This window comes from Mytilus edulis, chromosome 8, assembly GCF_963676685.1.
Source record: "Mytilus edulis chromosome 8, xbMytEdul2.2, whole genome shotgun sequence".
NCBI classification, from domain to species: Eukaryota; Metazoa; Mollusca; class Bivalvia; order Mytilida; family Mytilidae; genus Mytilus; species Mytilus edulis.
In genome coordinates this window covers 9,704,748-9,723,286 of record NC_092351.1, presented here as the reverse complement: position 1 = coordinate 9,723,286, position 18,539 = coordinate 9,704,748, and the positions used below count along the sequence as shown (strand labels likewise).

Here is an 18,539-nt window from a genome sequence, read left to right as displayed (position 1 = left end):
GAAGCTTTTACATTTTCCTGAAATTGCATAGAAAATGGGCTCATGACATCAAAAATACATTTATTGTATAGACATAAAAATAGCAGAGTGGCCATTAAGTTTTACCCATGTCTGTCTGTAGTAACTTCCATAAGTCCCAAAATTGGTTTCTGTTGTCAAACAAATGTTAAGAAACTTATGCACAATGCTAATTGTCACAAAACACAGTTCAAATTTGAGTCTTGAAGAGGTAATTTTTACTGTTCTAGATGCCTCTTTACAATTGGAAAAATTGCTGATTTTTTTATTTCCATTCTCTAACTTAAGTTTGCCTCAAACAAATATTATAAAAGTTATACAAAAATGCTTATTACTGTAAATTGGATTATTTTGGTTGTAGTTTTATTTTGGTTTATTTGGTGCCTTCAGTGAAAGTGCCAAAATTAAACACATGAAAAAAAAGCATACACTTAAAATTGAAACGCCAAAATCGTGTTCTGGTTTAACAATATCTTTTATATTTACTACAATATTCTATACATAGCCAAACACAAATAAACACCTGTTATAAATTTTTTTTAAATTTTAAAAACTTAAACCACAGAGTGGATGTAGTGTTTCCTGGCAAATAAACTAAGTTAATTTATAAGTAAAATACGGAACAAATAGATTTTTTTTTACAAAATTTACTTCTGAATAATATCTTATCTTATGATCACAAACAGGCTTCTGTCCAAATTTAGTAGAAATCCAGGATAGTTTAAGAAAGTTATTAAAACTTCAAAAACTTTAACCACAGAGTGAATATTTATAGACGCTGTCGACAATTGAATGTAGGGTCACTATGTCTCGTTTTTTCAACAAAAGTCAAGGGCTCTACAAAAAAGGAGTCAGCTAGAAAGATCAAGAAATAAAAATAAATCAAACCAGAAAACTGACATCCTGATTTATATAAAAATTAATTAACAAAATTCAAATATGATAAAATTTATACGAAAATTAAAGACGGTACATTAAAGACATTAAATATTAACAAAATATGCACATTTCAGGAAGGATTATATAAATAAGTACTAATATTATTTGTTATTTTTATTGTAGGTTTTAGGAGTTACCTTAGTAACAGCCATTCTCAGTTATCCAAACAAATATACAAGGTATTGAGAAAATTATAGATATTAAACAATTATTTACCTAAATTCAGAAATTATTTGGTACATTTATTACTGTGATTTTTTTAAGAATGACGTAAATGCAAGTCTTTCTTTATTGCGATTTAAGAAATGCCTACATACTGATATGTGTATCAGATATCAGAATGCAAGTTCTTATATATATTATTGGGATACTCAACTAGTTGCATTATTTGCAATAATAAAAACCTTGCAATAATTTCTGAATTTACATTATATAAAAATTATTGAAAACAAAAACATTAGTTTCTTTATAGTTTTCTGTAGTTTTATAAACTAAGGTAAAAAAAAATCCCTGGTGACAATATAAAACAGACTTATTATTTACAAAAACATTTTTAATTCTATTTTGTTTTCAACAAAAAATAACACAAACATATGTAACACTCCATTTAGCCCAAACTTTTTGGCACTGACATTTATTAAGATGTCAGTAATTTCGCTAGCAAATTCAGTTCTTGAATAGTTTTCCACTGGAGTCCAAAGAAAAGGAAAATATATTCAAGGTTTTCAATATCAGTGTTTTTTATGGTGCAATTTCTGAAGATTAAAAATATAGGGATCTAAATGAAGATAATTCAAAATGGAGACTTGCAAAATTACAGAGGTGACCAAAGCTGAAAATGCCTTGTACCTTAGGTTACAAACTTTCTGTCTGTCAAGTGAACCTTTTTTGGGGGAGTGGACGACACATTTGTGAGTGTTGCATATATTTGATATACTTTACAATATCAAATTGCATTTTGAAACTGTATCAACATTTTTACCAATTTTATTAACTTATAAATATATCCACATATTAATTGAACACTTTTTATTAACAGTTTGTGACAGGCATGTATTTGGTAGGCAGTATTGTCATACACTTACACAAAAAACCAAAACATATATAACACATAGTAGACATGATCCTATTAAAAATATATACTGATTGAATTACCCCTGTTTAAACTCCATTTGATATCTATTCATTTCGAAGCTGACTGATATCCTTTTGCCAATTTTTTAAATGTCAAATATTTCTTGCATATTCAGACAGAAAATGAACAATAAATGGTCATGTAAAGTTCAAAAGCCTATGCAGTTGTTGTTGAAAAAAATTATAGCTATTTTATCATCTTACTAATTTAATCTTTTCTTGGAAAGATAGATATTTTAATTTTTTGCTAGGTTTAACAAAAAAATGTTCAGCTATAAACACTATCCTGAGCAAAATGATATAGCACAATGCAAAAAATTAATGTAAATTATCTTATCTATCCATCACATATATTTTTAGGATGAACACAAGTGAATTGATCAGACAGTTGTTTAGTAGGTGTGGAGCTGAAGATAAAACAATGTTATGGTAATGTATATATTTTCTTGTTTTGTGAATAAGTTTCTTTCAATAAACATTTTTGTTATTTTTTTTTACTTTGGAACATAATGCTTTTAGTAAATCTACACCTACAGTTTCAGTCAATAATTCTTAAGTTTCATTTAATTTGGCTATAACAAAATATTTGTAAAGAAAAGTATTCATATTTTTAATCATCTCTTTTTAACACTCTTATTGCATATTTGTGTTTTATAAAGAAACTTGTTTTATCATCCATACAAATCTCCCATCTATTATTCCTTCTAAAGTACTTATATTGTTATACAAAAAAGTTGGCACAAGACTGTATTATTTCTCATAAAAAACTTTGAATATACATCTATTGTCCCTTTCATGGTTAATGATGAGTTTCTTTTGCTTCGAATTATATGACACAAAAGAGTAATTACATTTTTGAAGTTCCTTTGTGGTAACAGTTTTGTACCGTTTACCATCAGATGACACGTGTTGTACTGATCCATCCTTACACACCACATACAAACTACTATCTTGTAGTGTAGTCATACTCCTGGGTGGTGATGATAGTGTTAGGGTGTGATGTGTGGCATCAGTATAACTGTAGCAGTACAGGTTGTTGTTGTTGTTGTAGTTGTAATGCTCACTGTAGAATATTCTGTCACCAGAACCATGTAACCTCTTAGGATGACAGTCAGTCTGTATTGTCTGAACCACCTTTCTTGTCTGAATATCTATAATCAGTAGTCTGTTGTCACCACCTACAACTAACTTGTTGTTTATAGTTGTTATGCCACTCCACCACCCCATTCCAGGTACTGATATTGATTTAAGTTTGAGTTTATTGTTTATGTCATACATCTCTATCCACTTACTATCATACAGTGTAACAGCTACTGTAGAGTTGTTGACTGCTGTAACACACTCTGGTACACCCTGTACATGTATACTGTCTACCTGTGATCCATCTGTATTACAGATCAGTAGTCTCCTCTGTAAAGTTAAACACATCACCAGTCTACCATCATCCATCATCACCATATCTGATACCTCAGTGTCACCACCAACTACTGATGTCAGGTCTATCTGATGATGTAGTGTGAAGATAGACTGTCCTAGTTTGTATGGTTTTACTGGTTGATCTTTTATTTCTGAAATATGAAGCATCTGGTTTGTACCCTGAACTCAATGGAAGATCAGTTTATTTTTTTTTTATATAGATATAGGAAGATGTGGTGTGAGTGCCAATGAGACTACTCTCCATCCAAATAACAATTTAAAAAAAAGTAAACGCCTTATTTATCATTTGACACTTAAAAGATATGTTTGTTTTTAAAAAAAAAGATAACTTGTTAACATAAATATATAAATATCATTATGAACATCATGAATGTACGATACAAACCTTGTTTATTAAATTTTCCCCTACAGTTCTGGCAAACTACTCTCTGCATGAATTCCTTTAAAAAAATGTATAAAAATGAATAGATATTTTTTTGAAAACACGCAATGAGTATAATTAATTTTATTCACAATTATAGTTACTGTAAATTTACCCTACAATGGCATTAAAACTTTTTTAATGGCCGTTTTGTTAATTTCTAAGTGCCAATAACTATATATCAATATGTACCCAAAACATCTAACGGTATAAAATCAGTTTATTTTACAGTTCCTGTCTAGTCAATTTTCTTTAGTTTTTTAAGTGTCTGTTTTCAAGGAAAATAATTTTAAACATAAAATTTGTTTGATACAGAAGTGTGTAACAATTTTGATGTAACCTCTTCAACAAATGATATTGTAGAATAGTTGTAAAAACAACTCATTTAACTCTTTCAGCCTTGACAAAGGCTCCTTTGAGACGATGGCTTCACCGGGTATTATGACACAAGAGAGAGGTCTTTATATTAAATATCAATAAAATTTGTCTGCTGTTATTTTTGTCTTTATTTCATTCACCTACACCATGTACACAATTTTGTTCATGTTTTGATATTTTTTTGGGCATAACAATAAAAATTTGCAAATTTTCAGCATTATTTTGATGAAGTTCTCAAAATTTAGAATTTTTTACCTAAAATCGTAATTTTTAAACCAAAACAGCAAAAGTTTCAAAATTTTAATGAGGTTATACAATTTCCTTAATTTGAACAATGTCCATTCCAAGTGTATTTGTACAAAAAACGACATTTTCATGTAAAAAAAGTATACTTGTATGGCTTCAATTCTTCCATATTCTTAAAAAAAAAAATCCTTTATCAAATTCTATTAAAATCTGTAAATTTCATCCAACTTTGACACAGTTATAAACAAATGGAAGTGCCATGTTTACACATTTTTATCCAAGTATTTAAGAAAGAAATATGACTTTTTTTTGCAATGTTTTTGAGCAGGAAATGTAAAAGAGGTATTCTGATCCCGGTAAACCAGGACTCATCATCAGCTGTCTGAAGCATGAATCATGGTTAATGGAGATTCTTTGTAGAAAGTGATAGGTTAAGTGTAAAGCCATTTCAACATTACAATTTTATTACACCTTGCAATTGACCACTTTTATTTATTAGTTTAGTGTTGATAGCTTTCAGTGGAGAAAAACAGTTTGTTTAAAAATACAACTTGAACTAATGAAAATTGAATAGGTTTTGCAAATTTTAAGAAAACCCAGCAACATTGATTAAAATATTTATTTTGTAAAACTGAGTTAGATACAAGGGAAAACAAAATATTGAGTGAATAGTTTTGTTAAAAAATGCAAATATTTATTAAAATAAATGGTTCGAGGTTTTTCCATTTTCTTTTGGTCTTGTCTGTCTTAAATTTCTTCAATTTATGATATCTGAACCTGCATGTCCTGTCATTTCATAGAAATCTTTATTTATGTGTTAAAATGTGTAAATTAAACATACTTCTATTTTAGCTGTAAGCCCAGCATTGTTCATGTTTACTGTATCTAATATTTGGTTTGTACTTGAATCTATTTTGGTATCAATCTGAAATTAAAAAGTTTATACTTATGATTTTTAAGGGCATACGATACAGTTTTGATCCCATATTTACATTTTGAAAAAAAATCAATAGAGACTATTTTTTACCTGATTAAATCAAATATGTAATAAAAAATATATCTTCATGTTCTACGTTTGGGACAAATGAAAATTTGGACACATAATATTATCGTGTAATCAAACCAAATGGCATTTTGCAAAAGAAGGGTCCATGATCTCGTTTTCAAGTTAAATAAGTTTGATAAAAATCAGTCGAAAACTGATTCTTTTCCCGATAAGTTATACTTTGCGAAAATAACTATTTACGTAAGCAACATCATTACTTCCCCTGTAACGTATGCCCTTAAACCAAGAATATTTTAACCTTGAATCCCTCATCCAAAATAACTGTTTTATGAATTCTGGACCCTAATTAAGGATATGGGTAATTTATCTAAGTAAGCCATTTGTTCATGTGTATTAAAGTTTATGCATTATTAATTAACGAGATGGTCTTTTAGTAAATGAAATAATTCATAACCTATAATAATTAGGCTGTCTGTTTGTCTATCTGTTTTATAGCAACAACAACATTGCACATGCTGTTCACAGATTTCCTCACTGTTACAGCTATTATTGACTGTTTGCACTTGTTTATGCCCCTGTTGTAATAGAGGGAGCATTAAGTGTTACCCTTGTCCACCTGCATCCTGAATGGTGCCAGGCATATAAAGATATGTGGGTTTAAACTATACATTATTTTCATTCTTATCTTGTACAGCTACACCCCTGGCCCATGTTAGGTGGAGGGTTGGTATCCTGTTAACATGTTTAACCCTGCCACATTCTGTATGTATGTGGCTGTCCCAAGTCAGGAGCCTGTAATTCAGGGGTTGATTTTTGTTGCTGTATTACACATTCATTTTTGTTCATTTTAAGACGACCGCAAAAATCGAAAAAATTTTGGTCGTATATTGGTATGACGTTGTCGTCGTCGTCCAAAGACATATGGTTTTCACACTATAACTTTAGTAAAAGTAAATAGAAATCTCTGAAATTTAAACACAGGGTTTCTGACCATAAAAGGAAGGTTGGGATTGATTTTGGAAGTTTTGGTCCTAACAGTTTTGGAATTAGGGACCAAAAAGGGCCCAAATAAGCATTTTTCTTAATTTTCGCACAATAACTTAAGTATAAGTAAACAGAAATCTATGAAATTTAACACAAGGTTTTATGACCATTAAAAGGAAGGTAGGGATTGATTTTGGGAGTTTTGGTCCCAACAGTTTAGGAATAAGGGGCCAAAAAAAGGTCCCAAATATGCATTTTTTTTGGTTTTTGCACAATAACTTTAGTATAAGTAAATAGAAATTTATGAAGTTTTAACACAAGGGTATGGCCACAAAAGGAAGGTTGGGATTGATTTTGGGAGTTTTGGTCCCAACAGTTTAGGAATTAGGGTCCAAAAGGGTCCAAAATTAAACTTAGTGTGATTTCATAAAAAATGAATTATTGGGGTTCTTTGATATGTCAAATCTAACCGTGTATTTAGATTCTTAATTTTTGGTCCTGTTTTCAAATTGGTCTACATTAAGGTCCAAAGGGTCCAAAATTAAACTAAGTTTTATTTTAACAAAAATTGAATTCTTGGGGTTCTTTGATATGCTGAATCTAAACATGTACTTAGATTTTTGATTATGGGCCCAGTTGTCAAGTTGGTCCAAATCAGGGTCTAAAATTAAACTTTGTTTGATTTCAACAAAAATTGAATGTATGGGGTTCTTTAATATGCTGAATTTAACCATGCATTTAGATTTTTAATATCTAGATTCGGTTATGAAATTGGTCCACCTTGAGGTCTTAAGGGTCTAAAATTGAACTTTATTTGATATCATCAAAAATTAAATTCTTGTGGTTCTATGATATGCTGAATCTTACCATGTATTTATATTTTAGATATTGGGCCATAATAGGTAAATGTCGAATTTGAAATTTTTAAGTTTTTAAGTTTAAGTTCTTAGACCACATTCATTTTGTGTCAGAAACCTATGTTGTGTCAACTATTTAATCACAATCCAAATTCAGAGCTGTATCAAGCTTAAATGTTGTGTCAATACTTGCCCCAACTGTTCAGGGTTAGAACTTTGCGGTCATATAAAGCTGCGCCCTGCTGAGCATCTGGTTTCTGTTGAATTGCTTTGCAATTGTCATTTTTAGGTACTTTACAGCTGACTATATGGAATGGGCTTTGCTCATTGTTGAAGGCCCTACGGTGACCTATAGTTTGGTCTCTTGTGGAGAGCTGTTTCATTAGCAATCATACCACAAATTATTTTTTAAATCTCCATCCTCCCCATACAAAGTATTGAAGGATAACAACTCTTTAGTTATTCATTTGACATTGAAACAATACAATACCTTTTCCAGTATTTCGTGGATACCTAGAAGGATTGTTGTGTATTTGTTACACAGAGCATCATCCAGTGGTCTTTTCTGTATCCTTATCAGTTCATCTTCTTTAGTCTGGTCAAGTTGAAGAATATTGGTCTTAAGCTCATCCATCAATGGGCCATACTCATCCTTGGTAATACCACATGTTGTGTTATGACTCACATAGTCATTCTTATTCCGTCGTAGTATATGGACGGCTTCTTCATCAAGTTGTCCCAAATTACAGCAGTTATATAATATAAGACCACACAAACTCAAATCAAGATCCGCTGGCTTCACTGACTTAGCTGTGTACTTACAAAAACAGTTGTGTATACCAGGTCCTGGATTTTCAGCATACAGTTGTTTCCATTGGTGATGATTTAGAGGAAGAGCTCCTTGGTTGGTGCAGTTTGATTTATCTGTACAACACCATGCATTTCTATGGCGTAGATGAAATAAGATGTGGATGACTGCCTTTCTATCAAGGAAATCCTTCAGACATCTGAAGTTTAGGCCTTGATATTTGTCTTCTAACTTTTGTTGAAACAAGGGGGTAACAACCTCTAAGTAGACAGATCCAACAACAAAATATCTTCTCTTATCTTCTTTATCCATTCTATAAATATAGGATAAAAATATTGACTTGCCACAGCCTTAATTGTATTATAAATCTTTTCAACAAAATCATATTTACCTGTTATTTGATTTTGAAAAGGCATAGAAGATTTGTACTTTGTAAATGGTATTTTATTTCATATTGTTTCAGCACATGTTGCTACACTGCAGCGGTTACTCCAGTATTAGAGAGACTTTTGTATTAAAAATGTTCAAAATTACAGGAAAAAGTGTAACCACATTGTGCGATAAAAATATAATAAATCTTATACTTAATAATACATCTTATAAGGCACTAAAATTATCTTCCTCTTTCGTAACAAATTGTTTAAATGCAAGAAGTAATCTATTGTAATAGATTTTCATTATACCTTTAATCGTTTATTCACATATATATATATATTATTGTTTGTATTTTACTACCATGTAGCAAATTGTTTATCCATTCGGTCATTACCATTTATTGTAAATGCGTTTGTGCCAATAAAATATTGTCTATTGTCTATTGTCTATTGTATTATATCTATGCAATGTAATAGTCTCTTATAATAATATATAGAATTGCTCTCATTTTATTAAGTACTTTTTGAGAGATGAGATTTTAATGAAACATTGAATTAAAATATGAATTATTTCATTTTTGTCCTTATATTTGGATTAAAGCCAGTACCCCATATCAAATGATTTTAGATTGTAACATTAATTCAGAAGTTACAAATATTTATATTTATACAATTTTCAGAATTGCCTTTAAATAGGACTATTCACTATATAAAATGATTAAAAACGTTTTTAATTTACTTACTTTCTTTTTCGTTTTACTTGGAATACATGATTGTATAATGGCTGACAACATTCATAAAACATAAAATGGGAAAGTACCTACACTATTTTTAGTAACATACACTTGGGTTTAACCATATAAAACTTTAGGTATTACCTGGATTTTTTAAAAGGACTAGACTTTGTAATAATATATTTGATATGAAATTGAAAGAAATGTAGAGCTCTTATTGTCAAGTAGTATTGATTTCATAGTAAGGTTCCTATATAATGTTTTTTAACAATTGTGAACATAAAATGTAGGCATTAGTATCAATTTAAGATCTTAATTTAACTTGTTAATCCTTTTGTTTTTACTATTTTAACATTTTTTTTCTGTATCAAGGGGGTTAAAATAAGTATTTTTTCTAGTTTCCAGACGATAACCAGGGGCGTATTTAGGCGGGGGCGTGGCGGGCGTGCGCCCCCCCCTAAAATTTGTAAAGTATGGGTTGACTTCAACATATTTTAGTATCAAAAGAGAACATTGAATCAATCTTTTTTAACATTCAAAGTATATAAAACAGTCAGTTTAACCGAATCAACGTGACTACTAATCAAGTGACCTACGCTTTATAAAAGTTCTAAAATAATTTCAAAGGAAGGTGTCAAACGCGGAGCTGCGTTTGATGACAAATATAATAGGTGTTTAGCAGTTATAGTAAAAACAAATGTTACATTGTATTTGCGGTTTTTATAATCAATTTGTTTGATAATCGAAGTTCCAAAACATTCCTTACTTACTTTCACAATTTCATCATGACACGGTCAAGAAAACAGTCGGCAGGTGAGATTCTTTTATAGTATCCGTAATGAAAGATAGAAATACTGTTTCAAGCGACAGGTTAGTTTATTAATTAGTATCTCTGTGTCTGTATTTATTTCTCACTTACAACCTAAATATTTAGCCGAATTTTGTACCGTATTACTGTATGCTTGAGATCCCAAGAAAATAAATGTAACTGCGTAAATGTATCTCATTCTGATTTTAATTGTTTGAGGCGAACACAGTAAAGTCTGGCACGACCTCCGAAAAAAAAAAAAACCCAAACCAGATAGTATGAAAGGACAATTAAAAATCGCTGGTAAAAGTAGAACTTTTCGTTTGAAAAATATATTGGTCAGGTGAGCAATTGTGATCTGTCTCGTCTCACTTTGCGTCCTTCTGTCCGCACGTCTATCTGTAGATTGTTGTCAGGTGTGGATTAAGGTGGTTTCAGCTTGAAACTTTAATTCCTCGCTAATTTTAACACACATTAGTTCGAGATATCTACATTTCACTCCTTGAGAAGAATATTTCAATAATTTTACCTAAAACAAACTTCAAAATTTTTGCGCCCCCCCTAACTGGAAATCCTGGATCCGCCCTTGTTATTTGTGTGTAAGTGTATGGATCTTTCTGAAATTGTACCACAAGGTTCCATTTCAAAAAAGGGAGGTTGGCATTGATTTTGGGGGTTATGGCCCAAACTGTTTAGTAATTAGTGGCCAAAAACAATACTTTTCTAATACTTTTTATACATTCCTTATTTCTTGACCAATTTCAATGGGGTTTTATTCTTGAATTCTTGGGGTTCTTAAATATGCTGAATCTAACCATGTATTAAGACTTTGGAATTTGGTCCCCGTTTTTTAGATTGGTCCACATGAGGTCCAAAGGGTCCTAAATAAAACTTTGTTTGATTTCATCAAAAATTGAATTCTTGGGGTTCATTGATATGCTTAATCTAACCTTGTATATATATTTTGAATTTTGGGTCCCGTTTTCAAATTGGTCCACATCAAGGTTCAAAGGGTTCAAAATAAAACTTAGTTTGATTTTAACAAAAATTGAATTCTTAGGGTTCATTGATATGCTAAATCTAACCTTGTATTTAAAATATTGGCTTTTGGGCCCTGTTATCAAATTGGTCTACATTGAGGTTAAAAGGGTCCAAAATATAACTTTGTTTGATTTCATCAAAAATCTAATTATTGGGGTTCTTTGATATGCTGAATCTAACTGTGTTGTTTTTTATTTTAGGATTTTGGTCCCATTTTCAAATTGGTCTACATAAAGGTGGAAAGGGTCCAAAATTTAATTTTGTTTGATTTTAACAAAATCTGAAATCTTAAGGTTCTTTGATATGCTGAATCTTAACATGAATATTGATTTTTGAATATGGTCGCAGTTTTCAAGTAAGTCCAATTTGGGGTCCAAAATTTAACTTTGTTTTGATGTTCTTGGGATTAATTAATATGCTGAATCAATCCATTGCCATGTATTTAGATTTTGGATATTGGACCATAATAGGTATATTTAATTGAGTTCATGAGACCACATTCATTCTGTGCCAGAAATCTATGGTGTGTCAACTATTTAATCACAATCTAAATTCAGAGCTGTATCAAGCTTGAATGTTGTGTTCATACTTGCCCCAACTTTTCAGGGTTCAACTTCTGTGGTCTATAAAGCTGCACCTAACGAAGCATCTGGTTTTTATTTGTTAACAATTGTATATTGAAATGGTTTAGATTAAAATTCCAATAAAAATAAAATGGGGCAAAAAATGAGGCATTTAAAGAGAACAAATCTAAAAAATGCAGTTTTAGTTATTAGATTGTGCAGAGTTTTTTGAAGAAAAAACTACATTTTTTGTGTGATGGACCTGATAATGTTCATTAGTAAGATCATATTATAAATTTATGTTTTTCAGTGATTACAATAGAAACTCCACCTCTTTGAGTTCTTACACCTCCAGTACAGTAGCAGGGGATGAAGTTTACACAGCCCTGTGGATGCTGTTTCTTGGATTGCTATTTAAAGGTCTAATTACTATTTTTACCTTTGGTATAAAGGTAAGTGTCCATGGATTATTTTCCCCTGTGCAAAGCATCTACTATCATGGGTACAATTCTTGCCAGTAGGTATAAAAAGATGTGGTATGAGTGCCAATGAGACGATTCTCCATTTAAGTCAAAATTTGTTAAACAAACTATTATAGGTCAATGTACAGACACAGTGCCTTGGATCAGATCTAACAGCAAGCTGTAAAGCCCCCCAAAAATTACTAGTGTTAAAGCATTCAAACAGAAAAACCAAGAGTCTAATAAATCTAAATAAAAAAAAAAAAAAAAAAAAAAACGACGAACATTTATGAAACACATCAACAAAAAAAAGCATGGAACATTAGGTTCCTGACCTTGGACAGAGGCAAACAAATGCAGTGGGTTAAAACATTTAATAGGTACCAACCTTCACCCTTACCTGAACAAATAATGTAACATCACAACATAGATAGACCCACTATAAATTTAAGAAATAATTCATGGGGCTTGAATGTATTGTGATTTTACTACGGGTTGGCCCTTTATGACAAATATTTTACCCTGAGCTATAGAATGTAAAATGTCTATATTCTGACGTCAACGTTCTATGACGTCGGGTAGCTCATTCATAGAAAAGCATATGTTGTGGGAGTACGATGGGAACAGCCCAAACAATATATTCAAATTTTACCATGGGTGTGTACTCAAAGTGTTTGAAGGACGTCATGTTAGAATATGATTAAAAACAGCTTAACCCAATCAAATGAAACATTAACACAAACAAATGAAGATTCACTGAACTAATAATTTTTATCTATAATATAATGTTAATACAAAATCATTTAAATAAGGGGTGAGATGTTCAACAATATCAGAAAAGCAACCATAAATAAACATTTGACAACATGCCATTAAGTAAAATAATGTATGTATACAGTAAAGAAAACAAATATTTTTTATAAAATTAATGATTTTTTTGTCGAGCCTGCAACTTTTGTTGCAGAAAGCTCGACATAGGTGGCGGCTACAGCGGGGCTACAGCGGCGGCTACAGCGGCAGCGTTAGCTAACTTTTTAAAAGCTTTATATTTTAGAAGGTGGAAGACCTGGATGCTTCATACTTTGTATATAGATGCCTCATGTTACGAAGTTTCCGTCAGTCACATGTCAAATGTCCTTGACCTCATTTTCATGGTTCAGTGACCACTTGAAAAAAAAGTTTAGATTTTTTGTAATGTTAAATTCTCTCTTATTATAAGTAATAGAATTATTATATTGGGTATGTGCGTACCTTGCAAGGTCCTCATGCCTGTCAGACAGTTTTCACTTGACCTCGACCTCATTTCATGGATCAGTGAACAAGGTTAAGCTTTGGTGGTCAAGTCCATATCTCAGATACTATAAGCAATAGGTTTAGTATATTCGGTGTATGGAAGGACTGTAAGGTGTACATGTCCAACTGGCTGGTGTCATCTGACCTTGACCTCATTTTCATGGTTCAGTGGTTATAGTTAAGTTTTTGAGTTTTGGTCTTTATATCTAATACTATATGCCATAGGTCAACTATATTTGGTGTATGGAAATATTCTATGATCTATATGTCAGTCGTGCAGGTTTTATTTGACCTTGACCTCATTTTCACAGTTCATTGCTCAGTGTTAAGTTTTTGTGTTTTGGTCTATTTTTCTTAAACTATAAGTAATAGGTCAACTATATTTGTTGTATGGAAGCATTGTTAGCTGTACATGTCTGCCTGGCATGGTTCATCTGAACTTGACCTCATTTTCAAGGTTCATTGGTCTTTGTTTAGTTATCTTGTTTAATGTTAAGTTTATTTGACAGTTTGTAATAAAGCTTTATACTTAGGACTATCAACATAATGTCAATGATAAGTGAAGAAGGCGAGACATTTCAGCGTGTGCACTCATGTTGTTCATGGTATGAGAACAGAAGTGAAAATTTATAGTCATTTCCGAACAATAATCAAAGCTGGTATATATTAAAAATACATTGATTGATTGTTGGTTGTTTAACCTCCAGTGGCAAATATATTATTATCATTATATTAATTAAAAATAGAAAGACGAGATTTAAAGCTTAATAAGTAAACATTAAATAAGTTTATGACAAATCATAAAGCTAATTTTTTTTATTACAGACAGCAACCAATTACAACCACTGCACAACAGAGGCTTTAAAAAATAATAGTTGGAAATGGCTTGGTTTTACAACTTCCATGTACTTTGTACCTGGTTATGTTCACTGAATTTTAAAATAGCTGATGTGTAGGAAGAATTGTTAACATATAATTACATGACTGTTTTCAGGTTCCTTCCGGTTTATTTATTCCCAGTATGGCAGTAGGAGCTATTGTAGGAAGAATTGTTGGTATAGGCGTGGAACAGTTAGTAGTGTAAGTATTATCTTATTTTCATCAAGATGAAGTTCAAAAGAAGCTAAAGAAGCATTGTCATCCCAACATCCATGTGCTGTGTGTTCACAATCACATAGGATTTCAAGATTATAGACATTAACTAGAAGTAGTTAGCCAAAAAATGTATTACTTTTCATGTTGGTAAATTTAAGGCAGTCCTACAGTCTATATATTGCTAGGATGAAATCGGAAGATAACTTATTTCATCGTTCAGTAACCTGCATCAACATTTATTTCTGAGTTCTTATAAGTAAATATTTTAAGAGCTAGCCAGGCAAAAGTCGGCAACAGTGGTTATGTCTTATAAACTTTAAATAAGAAGAATCATTTTCAACTTTTAATGAAAGGTATCAGTTTAGCATACACTTGCAGACATTAGTCTCTTTTGGCCTATATATTTCGAGACATTACATCTTTCAGAATTTGTGCAGAACTTAGCAAACTTTGTTATTCAAAACATTCTGTATGCCCCTTTTATAGGCATTATGGTTTTGATGAAGTTGAGATCCAATCAACTTGAAACTTAGTTCACATGTTCCCTATGATATGATCTTTCTTGTTTTAATGCCAAATTAGAGTTTTGACCCCAATTTCACAGACCACTGAACATAGAAAATGATAGTTTTAGTGGGGCATCTGTGTACTATGGAAACATCAGACCTTATTGGATGATTGATAATTGCAAGGTTATGTTATCATTGTAGTAAAACCTTTAGCTTTAGGACATTGTACATAAAATCAAAGATGGTCAATCATTAAAGAATGCAAGACATTTCAGTGTATGCACTCTTGTAATAATAATTATTAATAAAATTGAAAGTGACTTTGCTTGTTTATTGAATACCATGACACCTACAAATGTATACAAATGATAATACAGTTATGGAAGGGAGGATTTAAAGTCAATTTACTTAAGGGTCCACAAGATTTCCGGTCAGAAAAAGTTTTACAAATATGTTTTTTTGGTTGATAAATGCATTGCCTGTTACTGTTTATAATGTTATCTTTGTAGGAGGAACCATGACAACCCATTTTTCCAGAATATGTGCCAATCAAAACAGTTCTGTACCATAACACCAGGATTGTATGCCATGGTGGGGGCTGCTGCAGCTTTAGGGGGAGTTACAAGAATGACTGGTGAGGTTAAAAGTATAGTACTAAGTCATATATCAGTGTTATTTTCTTCCATTGAAGCCCAAGCTGCTTTGGACTAGGAAAGTAACTGGTCAGAATCATTGCATGCAACTTATTTGTACATAATAATGTGTTTTGTGTACATTATTATCACTATCCTTATAGAACAGAGGGACACTAAACCACTTCTGTTCCATTTTTGTTAACAGTAAAAGATATACTAGATAATTACAGTGACCTACTTCTATATATTTGCAAGTCTTTTGTAGTGATTATTTTTAAGTTGTTTTTATGGTACAATTTATTGATATAAAAATTACTGTAACCTTCTTTTATATATTTCAGTATCTTTAGTGGTAATTATGTTTGAGTTGACTGGTGGATTACAGTATATTGTGCCACTAATGTTAGCTGTGATGACATGATAGATTACAGTGACCTACTTTTATATATTTCAGTATCTTTAGTGGTAATTATGTTTGAGTTGACTGGCGGATTGCAGTATATTGTGCCATTAATGTTAGCTGTGATGACATGCTAGATTACAGTGACCTACTTTTATATATTTCAGTATCTTTAGTGGTAATTATGTTTGAGTTGACTTGTGGATTGCAGTATATTGTGCCATTAATGTTAGCTGTGATGACATGATAGATTACAGTGACCTACTTTTATATATTTCAGTATCTTTAGTGGTAATTATGTTTGAGTTGACTGGTGGATTGCAGTATATTGTGCCATTAATGTTAGCTGTGATGACATGCTAGATTACAGTGACCTACTTTTATATATTTCAGTATCTTTAGTGGTAATTATGTTTGAGTTGACTGGTGGATTGCAGTATATTGTGCCACTAATGTTAGCTGTGATGACATGATAGATTACAGTGACCTACTTTTATATATTTCAGTATCTTTAGTGGTAATTATGTTTGAGTTGACTGGTGGATTGCAGTATATTGTGCCATTAATGTTAGCTGTGATGACATGATAGATTACAGTGACCTACTTTTATATATTTCAGTATCTTTAGTGGTAATTATGTTTGAGTTGACTGGTGGATTGCAGTATATTGTGCCATTAATGTTAGCTGTGATGACATGATAGATTACAGTGACCTACTTTTATATATTTCAGTATCTTTAGTGGTAATTATGTTTGAGTTGACTGGTGGATTGCAGTATATTGTGCCATTAATGTTAGCTGTGATGACATGCTAGATTACAGTGACCTACTTTTATATATTTCAGTATCTTTAGTGGTAATTATGTTTGAGTTGACTGGTGGATTGCAGTATATTGTGCCACTAATGTTAGCTGTGATGACAAGTAAATGGGTTGGAGATGCTTTAGGAAAAGATGGAATGTATCCTTTATACCTTATATATGATAAAGATATTCAGACTGAAAATTCCTCTTTGAGACCACAAAAAAACATGCCCCCTTAAAACATGGAGGCAACATGCTACTTTATAAGTTTTATTTATGCATAATTCAAAGGATTCTGTCCCATGTTTATAGGAGTATGTTAAATAACCCTCAAAAGGATATTATTCTGTTTTCTCCAAAAATACAGAACTATGGTTCATAAGAGTCTTATTTTTAAGTAAGATAACCCTGAAATGATAATATGCTAGTGTATAATTTAAAACTCAAGTTTTTTTCAAAGAAAAATGAGTGAAAATACCAAAATACATAATAAAGCAAAAATAAGCCTTTAATAGTTGACTTTTGATTGATAGCATCACATATTACTGAAATTATAGTTATAGAAATCAGAGATGAAAAGTGTTGATAGTTAAATGCAGTTATGTCATTATTTAAAAAAATATTTATACATTAAAGGAGCACTAGCTACGATATATATAAAAAAATTAAGTATGATTTTTTTTAGATCAATCATTAATCAAATTGGAATAATCAAATAATAATTTGCTTTTAGCAATCAATTTCCTTTAATTTTGTTGAAATAAGCGATTAAACATAATTTTTGACTGATTCACTTGCAAGTGAAAACGTCATCATCATTCTAACCGGTATTCATGTGAACTTCAAGTTAACCCCTAGCTAGAGATTGACAACGCATGCATTGTACGTGTACTGGTTAGTTAAAGAAAAAGAATGTCAACAATGAAAGTGAAACTACGGTAAATCATTTGATTACTAATTTGATGCACATAAAATCATTCGTATATGGTTAAAAACAATGAGAAACATCTATTTTTAATCTATAAAATCAAATCAAACAGACATATAAAAATCCAATTGCACGTGTTGGTTTAATCTATTCGTATCTTTATTTTTGTTTACATCGCTTATATGGTCATCTGAGGTCAAATCGATAGTTAATTAGATGGCGTCTGGACTAAAATACACACGAAACGAACCTATATATTATCTACCCCATGCTCTGTAAACTGTTTATTTTAGACTTTTGATAGTTTGGATAAATGTTTTACCTTGTTATAAACCAAATATGAGAATTTGAGTCAAATCGGTAACAATGAATTTGACAGCTAGTGCCCCTTTAAAGGAAAATAATGATGTCCTACGCAGATTTTTTTTGAAAAAGTAATATCCCCAAAATACTGAATTCTGAGGAAAATTCAAAAAGGAAAGTTCCTAATCAAATGACAAAATCAAAAGCTCAAACACATCAAATAAATGGATAGCATATGTCGTATTCCTGATACAGGCATTTCTTATGTAGAAAATGGTGGACTAAATCTTGTTTTAAAACTAGCTAAACCTCTCACTTGCATGAGAGTCGCATCAAATTCCATTATATTGACAAGGATATGTAT

The 18,539-nt window shown here is 31.2% G+C and overlaps 2 protein-coding genes across 9 annotated transcripts in view; one reads left to right on the top strand and one right to left on the bottom strand.

The window, feature by feature from the left end:
* Window positions 1-18,539, top strand: part of LOC139484740 (H(+)/Cl(-) exchange transporter 4-like) — a 70,546-nt gene that overhangs the window by 38,593 nt on the left and 13,414 nt on the right. For all 8 annotated transcript variants that reach the window (XM_071268653.1, XM_071268656.1, XM_071268651.1 and 5 more), the window contains 6 exons: window positions 1,081-1,136; window positions 2,452-2,520; window positions 12,059-12,200; window positions 14,497-14,582; window positions 15,616-15,740; window positions 16,987-17,101. In XM_071268653.1, coding sequence (XP_071124754.1) covers window positions 1,081-1,136; window positions 2,452-2,520; window positions 12,059-12,200; window positions 14,497-14,582; window positions 15,616-15,740; window positions 16,987-17,101 — 593 coding nt within the window. The remainder of the gene's footprint in view (window positions 1-1,080; window positions 1,137-2,451; window positions 2,521-12,058; window positions 12,201-14,496; window positions 14,583-15,615; window positions 15,741-16,986; window positions 17,102-18,539) is intronic.
* On the bottom strand, window positions 904-9,414 carry LOC139484744 (uncharacterized). Its single transcript, XM_071268662.1, has 5 exons — window positions 9,346-9,414; window positions 7,911-8,541; window positions 5,415-5,498; window positions 3,914-3,968; window positions 904-3,659 (listed from the first exon to the last, which is right to left on the bottom strand). The coding sequence occupies exons 1-5, from the start codon at window positions 9,405-9,407 to the stop codon at window positions 2,842-2,844; spliced, it is 1,650 nt and encodes a 549-aa protein (XP_071124763.1). The 5' UTR covers window positions 9,408-9,414; the 3' UTR covers window positions 904-2,841.